The sequence below is a fragment of the Brassica oleracea genome, unplaced genomic scaffold, assembly GCF_000695525.1.
Source record: "Brassica oleracea var. oleracea cultivar TO1000 unplaced genomic scaffold, BOL UnpScaffold00927, whole genome shotgun sequence".
NCBI lineage: Eukaryota > Viridiplantae > Streptophyta > Magnoliopsida > Brassicales > Brassicaceae > Brassica > Brassica oleracea.
Window position 1 is genome coordinate 1,461 of NW_013617525.1, and position 26,230 is coordinate 27,690.

Here is a 26,230-nt window from a genome sequence, read left to right on the forward strand (position 1 = left end):
ACATAGCTTAACAGGGTAGGAACAGAGCAGTTAAATATTAATTCGTAGCACCAACACTCTACGAAAACTTAATTCTGAGACAAAACATTAGCTTGCATCTATTATAAATTGAATTGCATGGTGTTGAAGGACATGAACTTAATACTTAGCACTTAAGCCCAATAGCTTCATACCTATCATTTGCACCTCTTGCGTATTTGTCACAATTATAGCCTCTCTCTCTCTCTCTCCAGCCATAATCTACCTCAATATGATGACATGTTCAGGCATCTCATACCTATCACTCACCGACGGTCTCCAAGTGGACCATTCATGCATCGATAATGCATCAAAAGATCAGGACTTTCCAAAACCATATACATATTTTAACCAATTAAAAACAAAGATAAGAAGAACCACAAACCTCCCCATTAGGTAGGAATCACGAGCTTCATACTTGTGTCCATCCTCGATGCAGTCTCTGTAGCTATAATGTTTCCCGATCCTCGATGCAGTCTCTATCAGGTTTGATGATAAGATCCTTGAGTTCCATGCCAAGACAAAAGTTCTCGTTTGGTGGCCTCCCATTCTTCGGACTTCCTATCATTGTGGTTAGTCCCAGTCTTTTCATCGAAGAAGCCAAATGAAAAATATCTTAGATGCAGTTTTAACATCAGAAACTAAAAAGGAACCATACGATGCTTTCTTGAATACCTTTCATAACTTCTGGCCTCAGATTTAGCTACACATAGATGTAACCTGGAAGTTAGATAGCAACACACCATCACAGTATGACGATGAACAAAGTGGATCCGGTGGTTGGATCCCGTAGCATCATCTTAGATGCACTAAGTCTTTCTGTGGAGATAATCTTCGTCTCTCTTAATCCATGGACAAAATCATTGAAGAATAAAGCAGATGAGGCCGTTGTAGTTGGTCTCGCCGTTTTCTTAGCCATGGATGCGGTGAGTTTGGATGATTGAGGTTTGTGGATTCGATGAGAAGCGAGTTATATATATAGGTGAAGTTAGGGTAATTGAAGAGTTTGGTCGCCATAAGATTTTTACAATAAAGAAAAGTGAGTGGGAGTGGTGGATGACTTGAGTTACTCCGGAGATCCGAAACGGCTGAGCTGAGAGAGTTTTGTTGAGGAAGATGAAGAGCAATGCATGTCTGCGTTACTACAACTCAATGGTTTTGGTGGGCCATCATTTGGACTTCGACATAAGACAAAATGACATAATAATTAAGCTGACATGCGACAATGGTTGGATCTGAATATTTTTGCTGATGTGGCATGCTTAAAAATCCTCTAATTTAGTTCCTTTTATATAGTAGAAATAGTATACGAAAACATCTACATCGTTCAGTTAAAAAAAAAAAACATCTACATCGTTTATTCTCTCATTCTCTGCTAGCACCATCACTGATCGGTAGTCTCAGTTGCGAGATTGATAGACCTTTTAATAATTATTAAAATCAAATTAATAATAAATTTAAATAATATCTAAAAATACAATACTTATCACAAAACATACATTGACCGAAAAATGTGAGTTACATGCAAATCATGATCCAAAAGTATCGGGTTGCAACTTTGGAAGAACATGAGCAAGACAACCCTTTTATCCTGGTTAACCGCAGGAAGAGTAGCCATAAGGCTGCAAAACGCCATTAAAAATTTAAGTATGTTTTTTGCGTGGAATGTAAGAGGACCGAATCATACAAAACGTCACACGATGACCAAATATTGAATTAATATCCATAGGTCACTTTTTGGAGATTTTCTGGAAACTCATATTTTGGAAGATAATAAAGAGAGAGTATTAGGAGCTATTCCAAGAGCGTGGAATTATTTTGTTAATTATGCAGATGATGCTTCGGGTCGTATTTTCATTGTTTGGGACCCGAGGTTTCTACTGGTTATCTATGATGCAACAACTAAATCAGTTACTTGTGGGGTTTCTATCCTATCGGAAAACATCTCTTTCACGGTAACCTTTGTTTATGGCTACAACTTGGTGGAGGAACGGAGGAGTATGTTGAATTCATTGGTTGACTTACAGGCTTCTTCTCCGGTATCTTCTCATCCTTGGACTGTGTTGGGTGACTTTAATGAGATGCTGCGTACCTCTCATCACTCCAACCACCTTATCTCTCGTGTTGATATCTCTGGGATGGACGAGGCAAACATTGGACTTCAGGACGCTCAACTGTTCGAGGCACAAGCTAAGGTATTACCATTCACGTGGAGGAACAGTCAGGATGTTAGCCCTATATCAACGAGAATTGATTATGCCTTCATTAATCAAGCATGGTCATCGTCCTTTCCTAATTCTTATGCGGAATTTCTAGATCCATGTCAATCTGATCATGCTCCTTGCCTGTTCCGGTTGCCTTCTCTTCGATGTCAGGTTACCAAACCCTTTAAATTTTTTCATCATGTGATTGATCATCCTGAGTATGCAGAGACAGTAAGAGAAGCTTGGAACACAGACTTGATCACAGGTACTGATCAATTTAAGCTCGTCCGCCCCCTTAAGCTGCTGAAGAGACCATTGCGACGCTTAAATAAAAGGCACTTCAGCGGTATATCCCAGAGGGTTAAGAATCAAAAAGAGAAGGTTGACATTCTACAGAGAGCTCTGCTTACTTCGCCGGATACTCCAACTGCTCAAGAAGAGCATGCCGAGAGGGATAAATTGAATGTTCTACTTAAGGCGGAAGAAAAGTTCTACAGACAGAAGTCAAGGGTTCGATGGGCTGATGTAGGGGATCACAATACTCCATTCTATCACAAGAGTGTGTTCGCTCATGCCTCCAGAAATCATATCCACTACCTCAAAGACGCCACTGATCGGATATTATACTCGTTTGAGAAGATCAAATCACATGCCGCTGATTACTTCCAGGGGATCTTAGGCTCTACAGACCTTCCCTCTTCTCTGGTTTCTCCCAAGGATTTGCAGTCTTTACTTCCTTTTCGATGTACGGAGCTGCAGCATAATTATTTAAAACAAGAAGTTACAGAAGCTGAGATCAGAGCTACTCTGTTTGCAATGCCACTAAATAAGAGTCCAGGGCCGGATGGGTACTCCGTTGAGTTTATCAGAGCCTCATCGGATATTGTGGGACAAGATATCATTTGTGCTGTAAGGGAGTTCTTCCGCAATGGCAGACTTCTCAAGGACATGAATACTACTGCCATTGCTCTTATTCCCAAGAAGCCGGAAGCTTGTTCTCTCACTGATTATCGCCCAATCAGCTGCTGCAACGTTGTCTACAAGCTTATATCTAAGATCATCGCAAATCGCCTCAATCCTCTCTTGACTGAATGCGTCAGTCCTAACCAAGACGCTTTCTTAAAAGGGCACAGTTTAGGAGAAAATATTTTGCTGGCAACAGAGCTTATCAAGGACTACAACAAATCTTCTTGCCTTAGGAGTGCTATGATTAAGATTGACATTCGCAAAGCTTTTGATACGGTGTGTTGGGACTTTGTGATAAAAGTGCTGGAATCTCAACAGTTCCCTCCAATGTTCATCACTTGGATAACCGAATGTATCTCCTCGACGCGATTCTCGGTGGCTATTAATGGGGAGCTTGCTGGTTTCTTTGAAGGGAAGAAGGGTCTCCGTCAAGGTGATTCTATATCTCCATATCTCTTCATTATGCTCATGGAGGTTCTCTCCCGTCTGCTAGACAAAGCAGAATCTGATGGTTCTTACAGTTTACATCCTCTTTGTGCTTCCCCTAAGCTCACTCATCTTCTGTTCGCTGATGACTTATTAGTCTTCTCTGATGGGTCACAAATATCTACTGATGGGATCAAAGGGGTTATGAATCAATTTAAGGAGTGGTCTGGACTGGATACTAATGAATCCAAATCTGAGATTTTTTATGGGGGATACACGGACGTTCAAGCCACGAAACTGAGTCAACTATCTGGTTTTCGACGAGGAGAATTCCCTACTAGATATCTTGGGTTACCTCTAAGCCCCAAAAAATCTCTGCAGCCACTCTTCAGCCTTTCCTTAACCGTATAACATCTAAGCTTCATTCCTGGACTGTCAAAAATTTATCTTTCGCTGGAAAGGTAACGATGATCTCCTCGGTGATTTATGGCATGGTAAACTTCTGGAGTTCTGTGTTTGTGCTGCCTAAGTGGTTCTATGCTAAGGTAGACTCGTTATGCTCGGTTTTTCTTTGGAAGAATAGCACAACTTCCGCTGCTGGAGAAAGGGTCTCTTGGAAGCATATATGCACTCCAAAAAAGGAGGGTGGTTTTGGTATCAGATTGCTTGAAGACTTTGAGATGGTTTTCAGGTTGAAGAGACTATGGTTATTCTTCTATGGATCAGGCTCTCTTTGGGTGCCCTGGTTAACTCATAATAGATTCAATGGACGGAGTCTCTGGCTTATAAATGATGCGCCACGGTTCCCATATACTGTGAGGAGTATGCTTCAACTGAAGGATCAACTTCATAACTTCCTTAGATGCAACGTCGGGGATGGAGACACTGCCTTGTTTTGGCATGACTATTGGACAGAGCTGGGTCCGTTACACCTTTTCTATGGTTCCACGGGTCCACGTTCTCTTCGGATCCCTCTCTGCCACCGTCTCTCAAGTAGTCGACAATGGTCATTGGAATCTCCCACCAGCGCGTTCTGAACTAGATGTAACGCTTCAGATCATCCTATCGACAACGTCAGTTCCATCTGCAGCTAACGGTGGGGATGCTTATCTGTGAAGAAACAACTCTGGGGGATTTGGTCATTCTTTCTCATCTAGGGTGACTTGGGAAAGGATTCGCCTCCCTAGTCCTCTGGTTCAGTGGCATTCAGTGGCTTGGTTCAAAGAGGAAATCCCTCGTTGTTCTTTCATCGCTTGGATGGCGTTCCTTGGAAGGTTACCAACGCGTGATCGTTTGATTTCCTGGGGTCTATCTGTCTCTCCAGGTTGTGCACTCTGCTCTATAGCTGATGAGTCTATAAGCCATTTGTTTTTTCAATGTCCCTTTGCGGTTGCTACTTGGTCTCGTTTCTGTGGCAGGTACTTGGTGTCACCTCCTGCCTCACTCACTGAAGTTGTGCTCATCTGCCAGCAGCTCCCTGGACTTCATGCCTCGCGGGCAGTGACTGTGCTCAAGCTTCTGAACCAAGTTATCATCTACAACGTTTGGCGTGAGAGAAATTCCCGCATTTTCACGGGAGTGTCATCAATTGAAGATGCGTTCTTTCGCGTGGTGGATCAGGCTATGCGAGACAGACTGCTGTCCTTAATTCGGCCTTCATCATCTGCTCCCCCTCTTTTTTTGCTGGAATTCTACTTTTGATTTATTTCCCCTTTTAATTAATTGCTACTCTTTTATATTGCTCTCTCCCCTGCTCTTCTTTTCTTTTCTTTGTAATAAGTTGTGTTTCAGAACATTGTAAATTCTAAAAAAATGGTATAAATTTTAATATTTTGACCAAAAAAAAAAAAAAACTTTGGAAACCTTCTAAAACTGAACTTCTTCTGCGTATAAATAACTCCACGCATTGATTCATAGCATTTACTTATTCTATCAGCTAACTAGCTGTCACTTAAATAATTCAAGCGAAATGGCACGTGTAGACTAACCGCTTCGCACTTACTATAAACTATTGTCCTAATAAGCGTCACTTTGATTTTGTTAGGTGTATGTAGTGTTCCATACGTCTCTTCAATCTCTTCCCCTTTCTGGAAAATTCTTTCTTCTTTATTATATAACTAAGGTCACTTTTGATCAGGTGTATGTAGCTACTATACCAATAGTTTAGAAGTGCTATACACGCGTCTCTTTAGTAATCTTTTGAGAAGAACCTATGCCGATTAGTCAAAAAATCCCAACATGGGCTGCTGCTCCGACTGTCTTTGCCATCTTGGCCGTGGTTTCATATCAGACTCTATTTGCGCCAGACAATTTAGAGGGCACCAAAAATATATTGCCTATGGCTAAGACCATTCCAATTCCTGTTGATGGACCAGAGAGCATCGAGTTTGACCCACAAGGAGAAGGTCCTTATGCTGCCGTCGTGGACGGTCGTATTCTCAAGTGGCGCGGCGATGCACTCGGCTGGGTTGAGTTTGCCCACACATCTCCTCACAGGTTCTTATTTTTGTTACAACGTTCACTAGAACACACGGAGACGTGCATATAAGCAAATAAGCAAACCAGTTGATGTGAAAAAAAAACAGAATATTTTCTGTCTTTGTAATTAATTCATTGTTTTCTCCATAGGACTTAAACTTTAGATCTGCTGAATGAATTTTACAGTGAATCCTATCAAATTTTAAGTTTCGAGTTTAGGACTATCTAAAATTATTGTTCAAGCAGTCCTTGATAATTTTTTTTGGTGCTTGGTAACTTAGGTATTTGACACTTGTAGAAAAGGTGGATGGACAAAATAAATATTTTTTTCATATAAGTATATTTTATCAAAAAAATGTAACAAAATAAATGAAAAATTAACAAAATGAAGAGAGAGAAAAAAAGTTCTAATCTAACACCATTTTAGAACCGTTAAAGATAAAGTACAGGAATTAATCACATATTGTCCCAAATATCTTTGTTTTTAGAAACTCGACCAATAATGTTCCAAAAGCCTACATATTTGGGACTTCTCAAATGCACAATCCACACCTAGTGTTATATTAATTATTATTTTCTGAAATCAAAAAGTTTATATGTAAAAATAATTATTATATTCTCCTTGTTATATGAAGAGGGAACTGTTCAAGCCGTGAAGTAGTGCCTACTTGTGGAAGACCACTGGGACTTAGTTTTGAGAAGAAAACGGGAGATCTATACATATGCGATGGTTACCAAGGAGTCATGAAGGTTGGACCTCAGGGAGGATTGGCCGAGTTAGTTGTGGACCAAGCCGAAGGTCGCAAAGTTATGTTTGCGAACCAAATGGATATTGACGAAGAGGAAGATGTCTTCTACTTCAATGATAGTAGTGACAAGTATCATTTCAGGTATTATTATACGCTTCACCTAGCTTATACATGTACCCTACCTATGATCCGAGCATTTGCATTTCAATATATGATATATTATTATTATTTTTAACGATATATTATTTTGTTATTTGAAGAAAAATAGCTTAAGACTTATGTGTTGTTTGTCGTTAGGGAGGTATTTTTCGTTGCTGCCAATGGGGAGCGGTCGGGAAGAGTGATCAAATATGATAAGAAGACGAAGGAGGCCAAAGTTGTGATGGACAATCTCCGTTGTAATAACGGTTTGGCTCTAAACAAAGACCGGTCTTTTCTAATATCTTGCGAGTCAGCCACAGGTCTGGTCCACAGATATTGGATAAAAGGTCCTAAAGCTGGGACCCGCGACATCTTTGCGAAGGTCCCTGGATACCCTGACAACATCCGGCTGACACCAACTGGAGACTTTTGGATTGGGATACACAGCAAGAAATCTCCAGCGGGGAGATTGATAGTGGGGAACAAATGGCTTGGGAAACTGGTTGAGAAGACGGTTAAGTTGGAGTTGTTGATTGCTGTGATGAACGGGTTCAAACCGCATGGAATCGCGGTGAAAATCTCCGGCGAGACAGGAGAGATCCTTGAGATACTCGAGGACAAAGAAGGGAAGACAATGAAATATGTAAGTGAGGCGTATGAGAGGGAAGATGGAAAGATATGGTTTGGGTCTGTTTTTTGGCCAGCCGTTTGGGTTCTTGATCGCAAGTAACTCTTGTTTTTTTCTTTTCAACTCTGCTTTGTTGTTCGCATGATGTGTTCTATACAGTACTAATAAATATTTCTATTGTGTAACGTTTTTCATTACTAGAGTAGTTGCTTCCACTTTACATGTTATCTTTTCTCCTCTGTTTTTCTCCTCCTGTCTCCCATGTATCATTTCAGTCACTTGTTCAAAAAATTCCATAATTAAGCATGGTTGTGTGGGAATAGTAAAAAGAAGAATGACCTATCGGAGATATTGTCAAAGTATGGAATTGGTTAGGTGAGTGAATAAATCTTTGGAGCATCCAATAGAATTTGTAAGGTGAGTGAATAAATCTTTGGAGCGTCCAAAAATTAAGGTCACGACCGTGGGACAAGGTGGATCCACATGCCTAGAGAGAATATCGTTGGCTCATGGGAGGGCGGGCATGGACTTGTATTAGTGCACAACAAGGGCGTTGCTTCTAAAAGTCGAGGTTTTTGAAACATCTCAATATCTAATATATGATGGTGTATCCGTGTATGTAGAAAAGTTTAAAAGAATTAACTAAATGTATCATTTAAGTGTGCTTATTTTCCTGATTACTTATTCATAATAAACTTTACGGTTAAACTTGTTTTAAGCTGGAGTTGTAGAAAGATGGTAACTTATCAGCAAATGACTCATGATGTTTGTATGAGTGATGCCAACTGCGAAGATTGCAAGGTTAAGAAACAAGGTTTTAGAGTTTTTGAAACTTGATGTTCCCAGCTATTAGATAGAGTGGCCTATCGGCATAGAGAGAGAGGGCACCGTGTACACATGGAAAAAAGTACACTAGCGTTACAAATACAAAGGTTGATGCTTTAAGAGTATAAAGAACAGAGGTTGCCCACATGACCGAAATGGAGAATTAACATTTGCGAGTCATGAGACAATAACAGATGTTTATAAAAAAAATTAGCTTCTTTTTAATATTCTTCAGTTTCAATACCTATTTGTGAAATAAACACACAAAAGTATGTAGAACTGCTAAAAGATGATCATGATTCATGAACATGATGCACATAAAAGAGTTGGACTACCTCCACATTCTACTATCTCACATTCGTTAAAATCGACTCATGGGGGTCATCACTACTTTAACTTCCAATATGTGCATATTATCCGTAGAAAGTGAGTGTTAAAGATGGTTGTTTCATATTCAATATTGTGACCATCTTCATGCACGTAACAGAAGCACACACAAAGATCCTTCCAACCATACACGACAAATATGGCTAAAGACTACTAAGTCTACTACTGCCTCTTTATCAGCTGTAGGAGAGCAGTAAAGTCAGTAAATTACAACCAGTTCTCAGATGGACTAAGTAAAGCAATCTCACAACTTAGATTCTGCCACTCTTTGATTCATACTCACGAGATGCTAATACTCTTTGTAATTATTAATGATTATCCAGTAACATATACATTTTAGTACCTGCAAATAAACAAAAAAAGAAAAGACTATTCATCATCCTTCTCCGTGTCAACTTTCTTCCCAATCCAATTAGCAACAATAGGAGTCAAAGCCACCGTGGGAGGAAACCTTATGGGAGAAGCAGCTTTATGCGCTGCGTAAGCCAAAGCAAAGGCTCCCACTTTCTCTCCCGTCTCATTCGTCGAGATCCCAACCTTTGAAAACAAAACAAGAGCTATAATTACTCAAATTCAAGAACAAGAAACACATAAAGTTTAGTATAAAAGAAGATAAAAGGAAAACCTTGAGAAGGAGAGCTTGAACATCAACACCAGAAGTGACGAGAGCGTAGCAGAGCGAGAAGGAAACGAGGGAAAGGGTGATGGATGTTGCTAGGTAAGCACCGCCGTACTTTGCAAGTAACTCCTTAGCTTCATCTGTTTTTGACTTCTTCTTCTTCTCCTCTCCATCACTTTCTTCGTCCTTTGAGCTCAATATCTGTATTGTTCATTTCAAAAATTGTAAACATATGATCATCCAAGAAGATTGAAGATAAGAAAGAGACCTTCCATAGACCAACTTCGAGTCCATATTTCTTGGTAACTTCCTCAGGAGAGGGCGGGGAAGTGTTCTTCTCCTCGGCTTTCTCTCGGACGGCTCTGCATCTGAATTTCTTCGTATTGGACTCCGACGAAGTTTGGATTGAAGAGAAGAAGAAGAATCGAGTTTTAGTGTCTCTGGTGTGGCATAAGGAGGAGGGAGTGGAAGAAGGAGAGACTTGCAGAATGATCGCCATTTGTTTTCAGCCACCAAAAACTAACAAGTCAATCGTTTTACCTCTTATTAATTGTTCTTCTCTACACACAAATCTTACCGTAGTTATTAATTTTTATCTAATTGTTTATACAAAGTTACTTTTTATTAAAATTAGTATTAATCGTTTGGAATTTAGAAGATGCTTTAGAAGTACAGATGAACAAGTAATAAGGAGGTAAACGAATATCCATGTCCCTGGGTAAAATAATGTAAAGTGGATGAGGTTGTTTTCGCTTTGAAACACTCAACGCACGTACGGCTAGAATGCATGCCAAGTTGCCAGACCATACATCTCAAAAATACATATACATTCTTTATATATAGTTGTTTTTTTGTTCAGATACATTCTCTATATTTTTTGTTCAAATACATCATCATCTTAAGGTATATATATATATATATTATAACTACATCAGAAATTGTTGAATATAAAATTTTCCATAATATATTTGCATTAATTTGTCAATAGTAGATATAATTTCTCTCATCTTAATAAAAATAAATTCAGAAGCTGTATATATTCATACAAATATAAGAAGAAAAAAATACAATCATAAGAATATTTTACATGCTTTACTATATAAAAACTGAATTCAATATTTTATTAAATACATTTAAAATCTTAATTTATTGTATATTCCCACTAAATTAGGTAGATATACTAATTTTTTTGATGTAACTGATTTTTTAAAATGTGATATAATTAAGAATATTGATTAATATCTATAATCTGTAACAAGAAGTATTTTTCGAATATGTCATTTTAAACTCTTTCTGTCATTCTTGCCTCTGTTCAAGTTACAAATGTTGATCACTTTTTCTGTTGATGGATGCAGGGAGATGATACAGCACAGAGCCTACAACCAGAAAGTGGATGTGTATAGTTTTGGGATCGTGCTGTGGGAGTTAATCACGGGACAGCTGCCGTTCCAGAACATGACAACAGTACAGGCTACGTTTGCGGTTGTGAACCGAGGAGTGCGTCCAACGGTCCCAAACGACTGTCTCCCGGTGCTGAGTGAGATCATGACTCGATGCGAGGATGGTAACGCGGAAGTGCGTCCGAGTTTCGTTGAGGTTGTGAGTATGCTTGAAGCTGCGGAAACATGGATAATGACGACAGCTAGAAAATCCCGTTTCAGATGTTGCATGAGTCAGCCAATGACTATCGACTAAATAAAAGGCATAAGGAGGAGGGAGTGGAAGAAGGAGAGACTTGCAGAATGATCGCCATTTGTTTTCAGCCACCAAAAACTAACAAGTCAATCGTTTTACCTCTTATTAATTGTTCTTCTCTACACACAAATCTTACCGTAGTTATTAATTTTTATCTAATTGTTTATACAAAGTTACTTTTTATTAAAATTAGTATTAATCGTTTGGAATTTAGAAGATGCTTTAGAAGTACAGATGAACAAGTAATAAGGAGGTAAACGAATATCCATGTCCCTGGGTAAAATAATGTAAAGTGGATGAGGTTGTTTTCGCTTTGAAACACTCAACGCACGTACGGCTAGAATGCATGCCAAGTTGCCAGACCATACATCTCAAAAATACATATACATTCTTTATATATAGTTGTTTTTTTGTTCAGATACATTCTCTATATTTTTTGTTCAAATACATCATCATCTTAAGGTATATATATATATATATTATAACTACATCAGAAATTGTTGAATATAAAATTTTCCATAATATATTTGCATTAATTTGTCAATAGTAGATATAATTTCTCTCATCTTAATAAAAATAAATTCAGAAGCTGTATATATTCATACAAATATAAGAAGAAAAAAATACAATCATAAGAATATTTTACATGCTTTACTATATAAAAACTGAATTCAATATTTTATTAAATACATTTAAAATCTTAATTTATTGTATATTCCCACTAAATTAGGTAGATATACTAATTTTTTTGATGTAACTGATTTTTTAAAATGTGATATAATTAAGAATATTGATTAATATCTATAATCTGTAACAAGAAGTATTTTTCGAATATGTCATTTTAAACTCTTTCTGTCATTCTTGCCTCTGTTCAAGTTACAAATGTTGATCACTTTTTCTGTTGATGGATGCAGGGAGATGATACAGCACAGAGCCTACAACCAGAAAGTGGATGTGTATAGTTTTGGGATCGTGCTGTGGGAGTTAATCACGGGACAGCTGCCGTTCCAGAACATGACAACAGTACAGGCTACGTTTGCGGTTGTGAACCGAGGAGTGCGTCCAACGGTCCCAAACGACTGTCTCCCGGTGCTGAGTGAGATCATGACTCGATGCGAGGATGGTAACGCGGAAGTGCGTCCGAGTTTCGTTGAGGTTGTGAGTATGCTTGAAGCTGCGGAAACATGGATAATGACGACAGCTAGAAAATCCCGTTTCAGATGTTGCATGAGTCAGCCAATGACTATCGACTAAATAAAAGAGAAAGAAGAAGACAAATATATGAGAAAAAGGGCTTTAAGATAATTAAGTTAAGTGTCTGTTTGTGTATTTATAAAAGAACAAAAAAAAATCTGAAGGTATGTTGTTGTCTTAAGATAGGAGAAGGTCTAGTTTGTGTGTGTTATGTTCAGTTAATTAAGAAGAAAGAGCAGAAATTAATGTTTGGACTGTGTCCGAACAAACAAATGTATGCTTATTATTCTAGACCGACATGATAAGCCCAATTAGCAACGAGAATGAATTTTTTGTTTTTGTTTTGCTTGGTCGTCGTCGTTCGACGATGAGGAAGATTAAAATTGGGCCAGGTGGAGTTTGTAAAGTGGATTTCAACTTTAACACTTCAAACCCATTCCAGCACAGCAAGTAAATTGCACAAAACCAAAGAAACGTTAGTTTCCTTTTCTCAGGAGGTCGGTTAATATTTTCCCAAAGACAAAAAGGAAAATATACAAAGTTATACAGGAAAAGGAATATGTCTGTGATCGGCTGGCTATATAAGAAGACATAGGGTGGTTACGAATAACAAAGGAATCCATGACGAATAATCCTATAGCCCCACCACCTCCTGCGAAGAAAAGGAAGACGTCGTTGTCATCAATTCCAGATGATTTCATTGTGAACGTCTTAGCACGGATCTCGATATCTCAGTACCGTTCCCTCTGCTTAGTCTCCAAAAACTTCTACTCTCTTCTATCTTCTCCAGATATCTACTTTGCTCGATCCCTAATCGGTATCACAGACGCTCGCCTCTACGTGTGCCTACGGCTACCCACTCCCTCCTCCAGTAGTCATCGTCACAGATGGTTCAATCTCGGCTACCGTCAGGGTCAGTTAAGTTTAGTACCGGTAAGAACACTCTCTTCCTCACCCGACCGGTTAAACTCAACCTCTGTCGCCGTCCATTCCGAAATCTACCAGATTTCTTGTAGAGCCGTTAGAGTTCTTGATTGTCGGAGTCGTACGTGGCGTCCTGCTCCCGACATGATGGTGGCAAGGAAACACGCTAGGTCTTATTTTTTAGATGACAAGATATATGTAATAGGAGGATGCAAGGAAAATTGGGGTGAGGTTTTCGACCTAAAGACTCAGAATTGGAAGCCATTGCCTAAGCCTCCTAGTGATCATGATCACAAAGGTGTGGTTTATGGAGGAAGGCTATACGCTTTCACCATGAACAAGAACAAGAACTACGCATATGATCCGAAAGAAGAAAGATGGGTACAAGAGGCGGGGTTTGTGGGTCTAGGACGTATAACCGGACCTTTGTGCGTTATAGGAAATGAGATTTTTGCTGAACATGACCGTAAGTACACGTGGTATAACCCAATGAATGGAAAGCAGCAGGTAATAGATGGTTTGAATGATGTGTACAAGAAACGTGCTAATAATTACAGAACCATTCAATTAGTTAACCATGGTGGGAAACTGGTAATTCTATGGAATGAGACTCGCAGGAAACGCAAGCGTCTTTGGTGTGCGGTGGTTAGCTTGGAGGAGCGTTCGACTCCATTGGGAACTCGTATGCGGGGGAAGGTCGAACGATGCGATCTTCTTTTGGATTCAGCCCACAAGTCATATATGCTCTCAAGCTGCCTATCGGTTTTGCTCTGAAACTCATATGTTTACTATATTTCTAATAAGATGACTTTTTGTCTTTTCATCAAAACAGGAATCTTGCATCATATTCCCTTTGCATAAATTAAATCCAATGTAAATGTATGATCTCTGGAAACTAAAATGGGTTGATATTAATTATGCTGTCTGCTTTGTGTATTGTCTAGAGAAGGGGAGAGGGATAAAATCATCATCATGTGGGTATAGGTGGGTGTCTACTCTAAGGAATCCATGACGAATAATCCTATAGCCCCACCACCTCCTGCGAAGAAAAGGAAGACGTCGTTGTCATCAATTCCAGATGATTTCATTGTGAACGTCTTAGCACGGATCTCGATATCTCAGTACCGTTCCCTCTGCTTAGTCTCCAAAAACTTCTACTCTCTTCTATCTTCTCCAGATATCTACTTTGCTCGATCCCTAATCGGTATCACAGACGCTCGCCTCTACGTGTGCCTACGGCTACCCACTCCCTCCTCCAGTCATCGTCACAGATGGTTCAATCTCGGCTACCGTCAGGGTCAGTTAAGTTTAGTACCGGTAAGAACACTCTCTTCCTCACCCGACCGGTTAAACTCAACCTCTGTCGCCGTCCATTCCGAAATCTACCAGATTTCTTGTAGAGCCGTTAGAGTTCTTGATTGTCGGAGTCGTACGTGGCGTCCTGCTCCCGACATGATGGTGGCAAGGAAACACGCTAGGTCTTATTTTTTAGATGACAAGATATATGTAATAGGAGGATGCAAGGAAAATTGGGGTGAGGTTTTCGACCTAAAGACTCAGAATTGGAAGCCATTGCCTAAGCCTCCTAGTGATCATGATCACAAAGGTGTAGTTTACGGGTTTATGGAGGAAGGCTATACGCTTTCACCATGAACAAGAACAAGAACTACGCATATGATCCGAAAGAAGAAAGATGGGTACAAGAGGCGGGGTTTGTGGGACAAGAAACGTGCTAATAATTACAGAACCATTCAATTAGTTAACCATGGTGGGAAACTGGTAATTCTATGGAATGAGACTCGCAGGAAACGCAAGCGTCTTTGGTGTGCGGTGGTTAGCTTGGAGGAGCGTTCGACTCCATTGGGAACTCGTATGCGGGGGAAGGTCGAACGATGCGATCTTCTTTTGGATTCAGCCCACAAGTCATATATGCTCTCAAGCTGCCTATCGGTTTTGCTCTGAAACTCATATGTTTACTATATTTCTAATAAGATGACTTTTTGTCTTTACATCAAAACAGGAATCTTGCATCATATTCCCTTTGCATAAATTAAATCCAATGTAAATGTATGATCTCTGGAAACTAAAATGGGTTGATATTAATTATGCTGTCTGCTTTGTGTATTGTCTAGAGAAGGGGAGAGGGATAAAATCATCATCATGTGGGTATAGGTGGGTGTCTACTCTAAATCAGATTAATAAAAAGTTTTAATAATTGTATTAAAATAGTTGGACCACGTCTATATCAATAGGTCGTGTTCCTGTTTTAATAGAATATATGTGAATTATCATCAAAGTATTTCAATGTTTGATATCTTTGCGAAGGTCCCTGGATACCCTGACAACATCCGGCTGACACCAACTGGAGACTTTTGGATTGGGATACACTCTGCAAGAAATCTCCAGTTGGGAGATTGATAGTGGGGAACAAATGGCTTGGGAAACTGGTTGAGAAGACGGTTAAGTTGGAGTTGTTGATTGCTGTGATGAACGAGTTCAAACCGCATGGAATCGCAGTGAAAATATCCGTGGAGACGGGAGAGATCCTTGAGATACTTGAGGACAAAGAAGGGAAGACGATGAAGTATGTAAAGATGGAAAGATATGGTTTGGGTCTGTTTTTGGCCAGCCGTTTGTGTTAAAAAAAAAGTCAGTTTCTCTGTTGCGACTCATGATACAAAAGACAAGCTAGATTATGTACACTCAGACTTATGGGGAGCACCTAGTGTTCCATTCTCGCTTGGGAAGTGTCAGTACTTCATCTCGTTCATAGATGACTACACAAGAAAGACATGGGTATTTTTCTTGAAGCATATAGATGAAGCGTTTGATAAGTTTGTAGAGTGGTGTATCATGGTTGAAAACCAAACAGAAAAGAAGCTGATAGTGCTGAGAACAGATAATGGTCTTGAGTTCTGCAACTCAAGATTTGATAACTTCTGCAAAGAGAGAGGAATTGTAAGGCACGGGACATGTGCTTACACACCTCAGCAAAATGGCGTGGCCGAGAGGATGAACCGCACTATTCTAGAGAAAGTCAGAAGCATGCTGAGTGACTCAGGTTTACCTAGGATGTTTTGGGCAGAAGCTACTCAAACTGCAGTCACACTGATCAACAAGACACCTTCCTCGGCAATAAAGTTTGAAATTCCAGACAAGAAATGGACGGGAAGATCACCAGTATACAGTTACTTGAGAAGTTTTGGCTGTGTCTGTTTTAGTCATACAAATGACGGAAAGCTCAATCCAAGAGCAAAGAAGGCAGTTCTATTGGGATATCCTTCCGGAGTAAAAGGTTACAAAGTATGGCTGCTTGAGGAAAAGAAATGTCAAATTAGTAGAGATGTTATCTTTCAAGAGAATGCTGTCTATAAAGATGTCATTCGGAAAGGGAAACAAAAGGAAGATGATCAACATGATACTACAGAAACGGCATTTGACATTGATCTTGGAGAGGTAGGAGATATCACCTCAGGTGGAGATACTCAGAGTAACAACGAAGTCTCAGGAGCTGATCATCATGAAGTTGAAAATCAAGAAACAAGTGGTCAGAATGATGAGGATGATCATGACTCTGAAAATGATCAAGCGCAGGAAGATGAAACAAATGAATCACCTGAGAGCTATCATCTGGTCAGAGATAGAGAACGAAGAACAGTCAGAGCCACTAGAAGGTTTGATATTGAAGGTTACTTCAGTGAAGATACTGACGATGAAGAAGACTGTTTTGATGTTGAGGTTCTGATCACTACGGTGGATGGTGATCTTAAAGAACCGTCTAGCTATCTAGAAGCTAGAGATGATGAAGACTGGGAATTTTGGAAAGGAGGAATGGATGAAGAAATGGATTCTCTACTGAGAAACCACACTTGGATTGTGGTTAACAGACCAAAAGGACAACGGGTGATTAGGTGTAAATGGATCTACAAGAGGAAGAGTGGGATTCCAGGGGTTGAGAAACCAAGACACAAGTCACGCCTTGTTGCCAAAGGCTACTCTCAAAAGGAGGAGGTAGACTACACAGAGATTTTCTCACCAGTGGTAAGACACGTATCTATAAGTATTCTTCTTGCCATTGTAGTTGAAGAAGACCTGGAACTAGAACAACTTGATGTAAAAACAGCTTTTCTACATGGAGAGTTGGATGAAAAGATCTACATGGAGATACCTGAAGGATATGAAGATCAGTTCAAGAAAGGTCAAGTCTGTTTGTTGAAGAAAGCTTTGTACGGATTGAAACAGGTACCAAGAAGATGGAATCAGAAGTTTGATGGATTCATGGCTGAACTTAACTTTATAAGAAGTTATAGAGACAGTTGTGTGTATGTCAAGACGTGTGAAGATGGAGCAAAGGTCTATTTGCTAATCTATGTTGATGACATGTTGGTGGCTGCAAAAGACAAGAAGTTGATCCTAGAGCTGAAGGAGCAACTCAATATGAAGTTTGAGATGAAAGATCTGGGTCCATCAAAGAAAGTTCTTGGGATGGAGATCAGGAGAGACAGAGAAAATGGTAAACTATGGCTATCTCAGGAAGGTTACATGGAAAAGGTTTTGGAGACGTATAAGATGGAACAAGCCAAAGAAGTTGTAACACCACTGGGTGCTCATATGAAGTTTCGCTCTGCTACTAAAGAACAGTTGCGAGATGATGAAGATTACATGAAGACAATACTGTATGCAAATGCAGTCGGGAGTTTGATGTACTCTATGATCTGTACAAGACCAGACCTGGCTTACCCTGTGGGAATAGTTAGCAGATTCATGGGAAATCCTATCAAGGATCATTGGCTAGGAGTAAAATGGATTATGAGATACATCAGAGGATCATTGAAGATGAAGCTCTGCTACAGGAAAGGGTCTGAGTTTGTGTTGAAAGGCTACTGTGACTCCGACTATGCTGCTGACCGTGACAAGAGGAGGTCAATTAGTGGAGTTGTGTTTACTCTTGGTGGAAACACCATTAGCTGGAGATCAAGGTTGCAGAAAGTGGTAACTCTCTCCACAACGGAGGCGGAGTACTTGGCTATGAATGATGCAGGAAAAGAAACTCTGTGGCTCAAAGGCTTACTAATGGATTTTGGGTATGAACAGAGGTGTGTTGAGATCTTCTGTGACTCTCAAAGCGCTATTGCATTATCCAAGAACAATGTGTATCATGAGAGAACAAAACACGTTGACACCAAGTACCACAAGATCAGAAAAATTATAGAGAAGGGGTTCTTGAAGGTTACCAAGATATCTACCTTGATCAATCCAGCGGATATCTTCACGAAGATTATACCAGTCAGTAAGTTCAAAGCTGCAATGGACTTGCTGAGGGTTAAGTCTGAGTAATCAAGCTCAGGCTCCGGGAACAGAAATCCATAATCTAGACATCATGCACCTACCTCTACATCTCAAGACAATCCGTCTATGTCATTCTTGTTGATCTGTCTTTACTAGGTGGAGATTTGTTGAGAATTTAGTGAAGAAGATCAAGACAATGTGAAGACAAGCTTAGGCGTGGAGAGCAAGCTATTAAGGACATGGCACTACTCACGTGACTTAGCAAGATGAAGGACCACAAGATGAGCTGTTTTGTCTCAGTCTGATAAAGCAAAGAAACAACTGTTTGTCGGCTTCTCTGCAGGAAGTTAACGTTGTGGCTTTACTGGTCCGTACGGATGGAGCGTGGCCTGCTGGAGCATCCGAAGCGTTCTTTAGGTTAAAGTGTGAGTAGTATATAAGTTAGTCTTAGTAGAGAGAGAGAGGGAGAGCAAGATAGAGAGAGAGAACATCTTTTCAAAGTATAAGCTTGAGAGAGTTCTTGAGAGTTTGTTTAAACCGAGATAGGTACTGCAAAGGCCTTGAGGTTAAGATACACTTGTAAACTCTGATCTAGTGGATTCCGGGAGACAGTTCCCGGTCCAGACTAACACCCTTGTTAACGGGTGTAACTGGGTTAACAATCTTGAGTGTCTTGTTCTGTTTTCTCTTCTACTTTCACAATCAGTTTCAGGAAGAACTTTACTACCAAACCTATTTCATAACTGGGTTCTCGTGTTGGTCGATTAAAGCTGAAGTCTTGGTGAGTGTGTGTGAAGTTTGAGTGTTAGATTTCTCACAAGTACCAACGACTATCTTATCTAAATAATCATCCTGGGGTTAAGAAAGAATGTTCTAATCATCAAATGACTGTAAAGAATCATTGCTAATTTGATTTATGAAACATATAAGTTGATTAAAGTAACTGCAAAGCACATCATACCACTATCGTTACCCCCAAGAATATATGCATAGAAAGCTATCTCTACGTGGCAAACTGGAGACGGGAGACCATATCCTTTTATCTGATATAAGATTAGTTTATGCTCTTTCCCTACAAATATAACTCGAATCAGGAAGTTGCAATGTAAAAGAGAGAAAAAAAAAAAAGGACACTACCACCAAGAATAAAGCTATCTCTAAGTGGCAGGGGTCTTCGAAGGCTCTTTTTGGCAGTCCAGACAATACAATTAATGGCCACAACAGACAAAAACAGAGACGCCGTAGCAGACATGCTGTACCATTCCGACCGTTCTCATCCACAAACCAACCAATTTGCAGGAGCTTGACCTCAAATCGAAGAAGCAGACTCAAGCAAAGTCATCAAACAGAATGTCTCATTTAATGTCTCATTCCGCTAACTTTGCTACAAAGACACTGAACATTTCCATTACAAAACCAGAACTTTGTTCTAATGATAGATAAACACAACATGTAGTCAAGAATAATATTCATGGTGCAAGGAACCCTTAAACCAAAAGTAATAGAAAGATTTACAATTACACAATTTGGATTCAAGATTTACAAATAGCAAATAGCTTTAGGGGAGGTTTCATTCATATAGAAAACAAACATCGTTCAGAAAGGCGAAGAGATAACTGAGACACCTTTTCAAACATTGGGATTGATTCATTGAAGACATCAAACATCTTTAAAAAAAAAAAAAAATTCATCAATCAATTGCACCTTCAAAGATTATTATATCAAAGAGAGAGATAGAGCAAACACACTTTTACCTCCACAGCTTCAATTGTTAAGCTCAAAATTTCAAGGTTTTTAAAACCATTAATCAGAGTCATGGGATTGAAAGTATTAGCATGGTGACGCCACCTTCCTCATCAACACAAAGATGGAGTCGAGATTGACAGTTAGATCACTCCTTGGGAACATAGTCAGAATACTCCAAGTAGGTTAGAGCAGAAGTGTCGAAGCTAAGGTTGTCAAACTCATGGGTAAAAGACACCGAGAATCAACTATAAAGTTCTCCTCGTCATACGAAGACCACTCCCTACGTCGAATAGTAAGCGTACGAAGGGTCGTACTAGAGACGGTCGAGCACCATTTCCAGCGTTCCCACTCCAGCACAAGGGAATGAGAAAGAAGCATATTAAACGCGCAGGGACGACCATCATCAAAACCAATGAACCGAACAGAGTCAAGGACAAGAGACGGAAAAAAAAGGTTACGGTATAGGGAGAACCATAAAGAAGAATGAGTGGCCGCTGCACGTGTTCTTCACGCTTCACCGTTTCGTGGTCTTCACGCGTCACCGTTTCAGGAATATGGAACAGTTGTAAGTGAAACTTGATGCATGACACGCGTATGTTGACTTTGGGGTAGATAGAGTACAGTCAAACTGTGGGTTTGTTGAGGTTGGTTTCACGTGGAAGATCAAAAACATGAATTATGCAAGAGGGAAATTATAATAAAAGACTGTGGATCGAAGACATTGTAACATTGAAGTTCTTGATATGTTCTTTGAGAATCCTAAAAGCTAACTCACGCAAAGGTACCAATTAGCTTCGTAGGGCATTAAAATGTTTGGATCTTCAACATGTTGAAAAGAGATACTAAGTAACAAAAACTTTGCTGAACCAAAACTTCATTTCGTTTGTAAAAAATCTCTGTACTTCCACAACCGGTCGGGTCTTTCTACTTAAAATGCTAAAAAAAAAAAAACAAGTTGATAAAATTGTGGGTGATGAGTTCTTTCTTTCTCCTTGTCAGTTCCTAACATACTCACAACTTCGGGACAAGGGATAAAAGAGTATGTGATATGTACCTGTACTACCTAGTTTCCTGGCACTTTTCACCACGGCCACATAGAAATGCATTCTCCATACCGTTACGTTATCCTGAGAAAAACATGTTTTCCAAGTTTTGTTATAATCATATGGTTGGACCAAGAAGTCTGTCTCATATTTTTATGATGACTTACTTCCTCCTCCAAGTTGACTGTGACCTCATCAGAAAATTCTTTCCCCGAAGCTACATAGTGGTCTCTGATGATTTCAGCAACGCGCTTTAGATTTCCTCTAGGAAGCTCCTTGATTGATTTCTGAAGATCTCGTTTCTCCTCTTGGCTCAAAGGTCTGCCACTAAGTGTTAACAGAAAACATGTAAATAATCATTGATAACAGAATGCCAAGGAGCGGAGTGAGAGAGAGAGATAAAGGTAAACGACTGCTGTTTATACCTGCACGAAGTGGCCACAGTGTCAAGGAGTTTCTCGGCTTGCTGCTGCATGTCGTTCAGCTAGCAAAGCAAAGAGAAAAACATTTGCTTCAAACAAGATATGGATGTAGAGATGTTACAGAAGAAAGAAGGTTGCTTAGAGCATTACGCTGGCAAGTACATCATCCGTATGTTTCTTCACTATTCCCTTGAAAAGACCAGGATCAGACTTCATGAGTAATTGTATATCATCCTTCACCTAAGGGAACAAATGTGAAGAACAAAAAGGACTTCATAAGCATCTATAAGACGAAAAATGCAAAAACCGTATCGTCTAACCTCTTTATTGGTTACTGAGATTGATGGTTTTTTGTTACTCAATTGAGACATTAGGTGCATGCTGCGAGCACGAGTCGGCATCTGCAATACAAATTCCAAAATATTAATGCATCTCCTCTGATATATAAAGCAAAACATCAACAACGCCAAACGTGATTTTGGAACAGTTCAGTGTGTACCTCATCAACCCCTGGAATGATATCTCTCACGCACTGCCTTAACAAGGCTTTCAACTTCTCTCTTTCTAGACTTGAGATGTCAGCTCCTATAATTTCAGCAGAAGACTTCCTAGTGTCACCATCTCCATGATGAGGGATCCTCTCTTCTTGAGACAAGAGCTCTGCTACTTGATCTCTATCGCAACCAAAAAGTTTGGTCCAGTTGTGCTGCTATCCATTGAAGGAGGCGCTTCTTCCGCTGCTCTTTTGGTCATAGCTGTGGACAACAAATATCATCACTAAACAAAAGATATAAAACTCAAAGTCTCAGACAAAAGTCACATGTAGCAAAAAGAAACCCATCATGTTGACATTTGAAGCAGCACAACTGAAATTCCTAGCGAGTCTACCATGAAAGTCTAAGATAGTCTTATGATGAGAAGCAAGATTTTTGAAGGTTTAGGATCTATGGACGAGTTATTTTGCAGTTATACTAAACCTACATTGTTCTTGGGTACGTATCAAAACATAAACACGCAAATTTTTCCTAAAGCCCAATTAGTCATCAGCTGAATGGTTTCTTGATCCTGAGATCAACCGCATTAGTTCAATGCCTAATAAGAACAAAAGCAAGAGATATATCAAATGGTTGAACTTGGAGATGGACTTGAGCACCACAAAAATGTAAAAAAAAAACATGCTCAAACCATATGGTCCTGAGGGCAAACGGAGGCACATAAAGCGTAATGCAGTAAACATTGTGACCATAAGATAAGCATACGATTTGCTATGTCATGACTCATGATGAGTTGAACCATTTCTTGGTCCTGAGATCAACTACAATGGTTCAAATTAATCAATGATATTCAACATCATAGAAACTAGGGATGAACTTTAACACCATGAAAAGACTGAGAAAATGCGCAAATCCATGGTCCTGAGGGTAAATAGATGCACATAAACCCTAACGCAGTAACACTTTCACCATAACTTAAAGAACATGCAACTTCATACCCAAAGTGCCACTACACAAGCGAAAAATTGCAAAGGAAGTTAGAAAAACGGAAATCAAAATACGAATTTGTTTCCATTCATTGGGGAAAGTCTCTTTTTTCTCTCGTCCATGGTCTCTTCTTGTGCGGGTTTGACTGCGTTACGTTATATCATTCACGAATAAAACTGCGTGGCGTTTTTATGGTTTTTTTTTTACCTTTATTCCGTTACTGTGATTGATTATGTTTACCTTATTTCAAATTTCGTTCAGTTGGATTTTATTTCTTCTGCAAACAAGACTTAGGTTTACCCCTTAAAGTGAACTTTTAAATTTGCCTGCAAAGTACCAAATAGATTATTAATAAAAATAATAATAATAATTGAAAAAAAATGATGCCACTAACAAGACAATGGAATTTAAATTCTAAACCCAAACCCTAAACCCTAAATCCTAAATCCTAAACCTAAACTCAAACTCTAAACCCTAAGTCTTAAACCTAAATTCTAGATCATAAACCCAAACCCTATACTCTAAACTCAAATCATAAACCTAAACCCAAACTCTCTATCCTAAACCTGAATCCTAGACCCTATACCCAAACCGTAAACCTTAAACCCAAAAAGTTTGAATTTGGATTTAAGGTTTACAGTTTAGTTTAAGGTCTAGGATTTGGGTTTAAGTTTAGAGTTTACGGTTTGGATTTAGGGTCTAGGATTTGAGTTTACAGTTTGGGTTTAGGATTTAGTATTTAGGAGTTAGATTTAGATTTAGAGTTTAGTATATAGTTCGGGTTTAGAGTTTAATATTTGGGTTTAGAGTATAGGATTTGAGTTTAGTATTTAGGGGTTAGATTAAAATAGGTTTAGAATTTAGAATTTAGGATTTAGAGTTTTGTTATGCATCATTATTTTTTCAACTATTTTAAATATTTTTTAAATACAATTTAATATTTTTTATTAATTATCTAGATGACACTTTAATTGATGATAAAAAAATGGTGAATTTAAAAGTTCACTACAGGGGATGAACCTAAAGTCTGTCCTTTTTTATAGCGTTAAACCAAATAATAATTATTTCAGTTTTGGCTACTTCTGTTTTTCGATTTTATTTAAACAAAACTATTCAGTATTTTTTTGAAAAAAAAATTCTGGTTAAGCGTTAGTTAAAATTAAATAATTTGGATTAAATTTCATGAGTAGGACCAGTTTAGTTTGAAAATTTTGATATAATTTAAAATAAATAGGTATGGTTTGATTAAAAACCTTTAAATAATAATAAACTAATTACCAAATTAATTAACTAAGTTCGCGAATCTTTCAAAATTTGCAAACAAATCCAGTACTTCTGTGTACACATGTTTACAATAGGCAGCTTATTGTGTACAACTGTCTCCTCTTTATTTGCAAAATCGTTGACCAAATCCTTTAATTGAAAGAATATTCACGGCGTGAAATCCGGAGCGTAAAAGTTGCATTTTTTGTTCATTTTAAACGTCAAAATTGTATCTCTTTCATCAGTAAAGCTGTTCTCCTACCTTCTTCTATATAAACTTCTTCTCTGCATCTCTTTTGTAATTTCTAATATCTATCTATTTTTTTTCTTTCTAATAGTTTTCGTTATGATCATGTTTACACCTTCTCTTGTGTTTTCTAAGAGTTTATATTTCTGTCCGCATGTTTCATTCATCATCGTTCTTGTTTTATTATGTTTTTTTATCCTCGTATATCTTCTTTTTCTTTTGAACAACTCTTACCAATTTTTGGTTTTCATTACTTCACCAACAGAGCGGTGCCTTCTTAGTAAAAAAAAAAAACATTAGCTTATTGCATTCAGTTTTTACTTGTAAAATTTTAAAGGCATAATTACCAAAATGTGGTTTATATAGTTTTATTGTAACTTTATTTGATGGTTTTTCTAACTTGAACCTAATCTACATTATAATAGATGAATTTTTGTTCACTCATCAGCGCACCACGTCAGCGTTTTGTGGGCCCCATTTTAAAAAAATGTGAAAAATGTCAAGTCTATGGCTCGAACCCGGTTTATTGAGATATAAACACCAACATTTATACCACTAAGCTAAATGATACTTTGTACATTGATGGTCGAACCTAATATATATTTATGAAGGTCGAAAGCTCTTGCTTCTTCGGCTTCCTCCGAGGGTCGGGCCTAAAAGTGCATTATGGGTTTCATTTTTAAATGAGATTCATCACGTTATATGAAAAAAGCTCAAGTTTGCAACAATTATAGTTTTCTCATATTGTAAACTGTTGTCATTTAACATGAGTTTGGGTTCTTTTCATCACTGTCTCAAACAAGTCTGAGTTACAGAGTTGCGCCATGTGTCTGTTCGTAATCTATTTTTTCACCGGTGAACTCTTCATGTCCACATCTTAAATCGCTTGATCATAAATATTCCTGATTTGTAGCCCCTATATAAACTCTATATATATGATTCTCATCTTTGATGAACCTAATCTGCATCTCCACAGAACTCATTGATTCCTCTTAGATTTAACCAACTTATAGAAAATGTTTCTCTCTGCCTCTCCAATTCGTCAAATCGGCGTCTCGGCATCCGTCACTTAACCTTCGAATCTCTCTGTCTTGGTCGTAGTAGTCAGAGCATAGCCTCTGGCTTCCTCGCTTCTGGGATTCTCTGAACTTCAAGAAAGACAGGGAGTTTGTGGGAATCACGGTTCTCTTCCTTGATGAAAAGGTAAGTTAATCTTCGATCTATAACGCTTATTTAACATAATTGCTTTAGTTTATTTCCTGATTCTTTGTTGAATTATATTATTTGCAGATTTCGTGATTCATGGGTTTACTCCCGTCGGACGTGCTAATCATTACATGCCATCTTGAAAGCTGGTTTCATTGTGAAAGTCCATCGTTTTGAGGTTTCTAGGTGCTCAAGCATGTACAAGATAACTGATCATCTATTCCTCATTCGTTTCATCTCACTAACCATTATTGATGAAGTCATCACGGGTGCTCCTGA

At 38.7% G+C, this 26,230-nt stretch overlaps 6 protein-coding genes across 7 annotated transcripts; 4 read left to right on the top strand and 2 right to left on the bottom strand.

The window, feature by feature from the left end:
• Positions 1–5,718: 5,718 nt before the first annotated feature.
• Positions 5,719–7,849, top strand: LOC106320455 (protein STRICTOSIDINE SYNTHASE-LIKE 9). Its single transcript, XM_013758819.1, has 3 exons — positions 5,719–6,110; positions 6,728–6,982; positions 7,139–7,849. Exons 1-3 carry the CDS (start codon positions 5,827–5,829, stop codon positions 7,710–7,712), a joined length of 1,113 nt encoding a protein of 370 aa, XP_013614273.1. The 5' UTR covers positions 5,719–5,826; the 3' UTR covers positions 7,713–7,849.
• Positions 7,850–9,056: 1,207 nt separating this feature from the next.
• On the bottom strand, positions 9,057–9,955 carry LOC106320457. The gene is made up of 3 exons (XM_013758823.1): positions 9,710–9,955; positions 9,448–9,642; positions 9,057–9,359 (listed from the first exon to the last, which is right to left on the bottom strand). Exons 1-3 carry the CDS (start codon positions 9,938–9,940, stop codon positions 9,192–9,194), a joined length of 594 nt encoding a protein of 197 aa, XP_013614277.1. The 5' UTR covers positions 9,941–9,955; the 3' UTR covers positions 9,057–9,191.
• Positions 9,956–10,116: 161 nt separating this feature from the next.
• On the top strand, positions 10,117–11,136 carry LOC106320449 (serine/threonine-protein kinase HT1-like). The gene is made up of 2 exons (XM_013758814.1): positions 10,117–10,124; positions 10,797–11,136. The coding sequence occupies exons 1-2, from the start codon at positions 10,117–10,119 to the stop codon at positions 11,134–11,136; spliced, it is 348 nt and encodes a 115-aa protein (XP_013614268.1).
• A 234-nt stretch (positions 11,137–11,370) lies between these two features.
• On the top strand, positions 11,371–12,390 carry LOC106320450 (serine/threonine-protein kinase HT1-like). The gene is made up of 2 exons (XM_013758815.1): positions 11,371–11,378; positions 12,051–12,390. Exons 1-2 carry the CDS (start codon positions 11,371–11,373, stop codon positions 12,388–12,390), a joined length of 348 nt encoding a protein of 115 aa, XP_013614269.1.
• Positions 12,391–12,890: 500 nt separating this feature from the next.
• Positions 12,891–14,240, top strand: LOC106320456 (putative F-box/kelch-repeat protein At4g35120). 2 transcript variants are annotated; one of them, XM_013758822.1, is made up of 2 exons: positions 12,891–13,761; positions 13,872–14,114. In XM_013758822.1, the coding sequence occupies exons 1-2, from the start codon at positions 12,952–12,954 to the stop codon at positions 13,902–13,904; spliced, it is 843 nt and encodes a 280-aa protein (XP_013614276.1). In that variant the 5' UTR covers positions 12,891–12,951; the 3' UTR covers positions 13,905–14,114. The 2 variants fall into 2 exon arrangements, with proteins under 2 accessions (XP_013614276.1, XP_013614274.1); XM_013758820.1 differs by adding an exon at positions 14,199–14,240 and having other exon boundaries at positions 12,893–14,033.
• Positions 14,241–19,910: 5,670 nt separating this feature from the next.
• On the bottom strand, positions 19,911–22,507 carry LOC106320451. Its single transcript, XM_013758816.1, has 8 exons — positions 22,422–22,507; positions 22,254–22,362; positions 22,075–22,155; positions 21,905–21,994; positions 21,758–21,816; positions 21,500–21,653; positions 21,344–21,416; positions 19,911–19,972 (listed from the first exon to the last, which is right to left on the bottom strand). Exons 1-8 carry the CDS (start codon positions 22,505–22,507, stop codon positions 19,911–19,913), a joined length of 714 nt encoding a protein of 237 aa, XP_013614270.1.
• Positions 22,508–26,230: the final 3,723 nt, after the last annotated feature.

Bases quoted from the DNA above. Each gene is read 5' to 3' on its own strand.
- LOC106320457 (XM_013758823.1), bottom strand. From the start codon at position 9,940: ATGGCGATCATTCTGCAAGTCTCTCCTTCTTCCACTCCCTCCTCCTTA. The intron at 9,643-9,709 runs GTCTCTTTCTTA...TGAACAATACAG, and splicing joins TCGAAGTTGGTCTATGGAAG to ATATTGAGCTCAAAGGACGA. The intron at 9,360-9,447 runs GTTTTCCTTTTA...TTGTTTTCAAAG, and splicing joins TTCAAGCTCTCCTTCTCAAG to GTTGGGATCTCGACGAATGA.
- LOC106320456 (XM_013758820.1), top strand. From the start codon at position 12,952: ATGACGAATAATCCTATAGCCCCACCACCTCCTGCGAAGAAAAGGAAG.
- LOC106320451 (XM_013758816.1), bottom strand. From the start codon at position 22,507: ATGACCAAAAGAGCAGCGGAAGAAGCGCCTCCTTCAATGGATAGCAGC. The intron at 21,995-22,074 runs GTTAGACGATAC...TTGTTCCCTTAG, and splicing joins TCTCAGTAACCAATAAAGAG to GTGAAGGATGATATACAATT. The intron at 21,654-21,757 runs GTATAAACAGCA...ACTTAGTGGCAG, and splicing joins ACTGTGGCCACTTCGTGCAG to ACCTTTGAGCCAAGAGGAGA.
- LOC106320455 (XM_013758819.1), top strand. From the start codon at position 5,827: ATGCCGATTAGTCAAAAAATCCCAACATGGGCTGCTGCTCCGACTGTC. The intron at 6,111-6,727 runs GTTCTTATTTTT...TGTTATATGAAG, and splicing joins GCCCACACATCTCCTCACAG to AGGGAACTGTTCAAGCCGTG. The intron at 6,983-7,138 runs GTATTATTATAC...GTTTGTCGTTAG, and splicing joins AGTGACAAGTATCATTTCAG to GGAGGTATTTTTCGTTGCTG.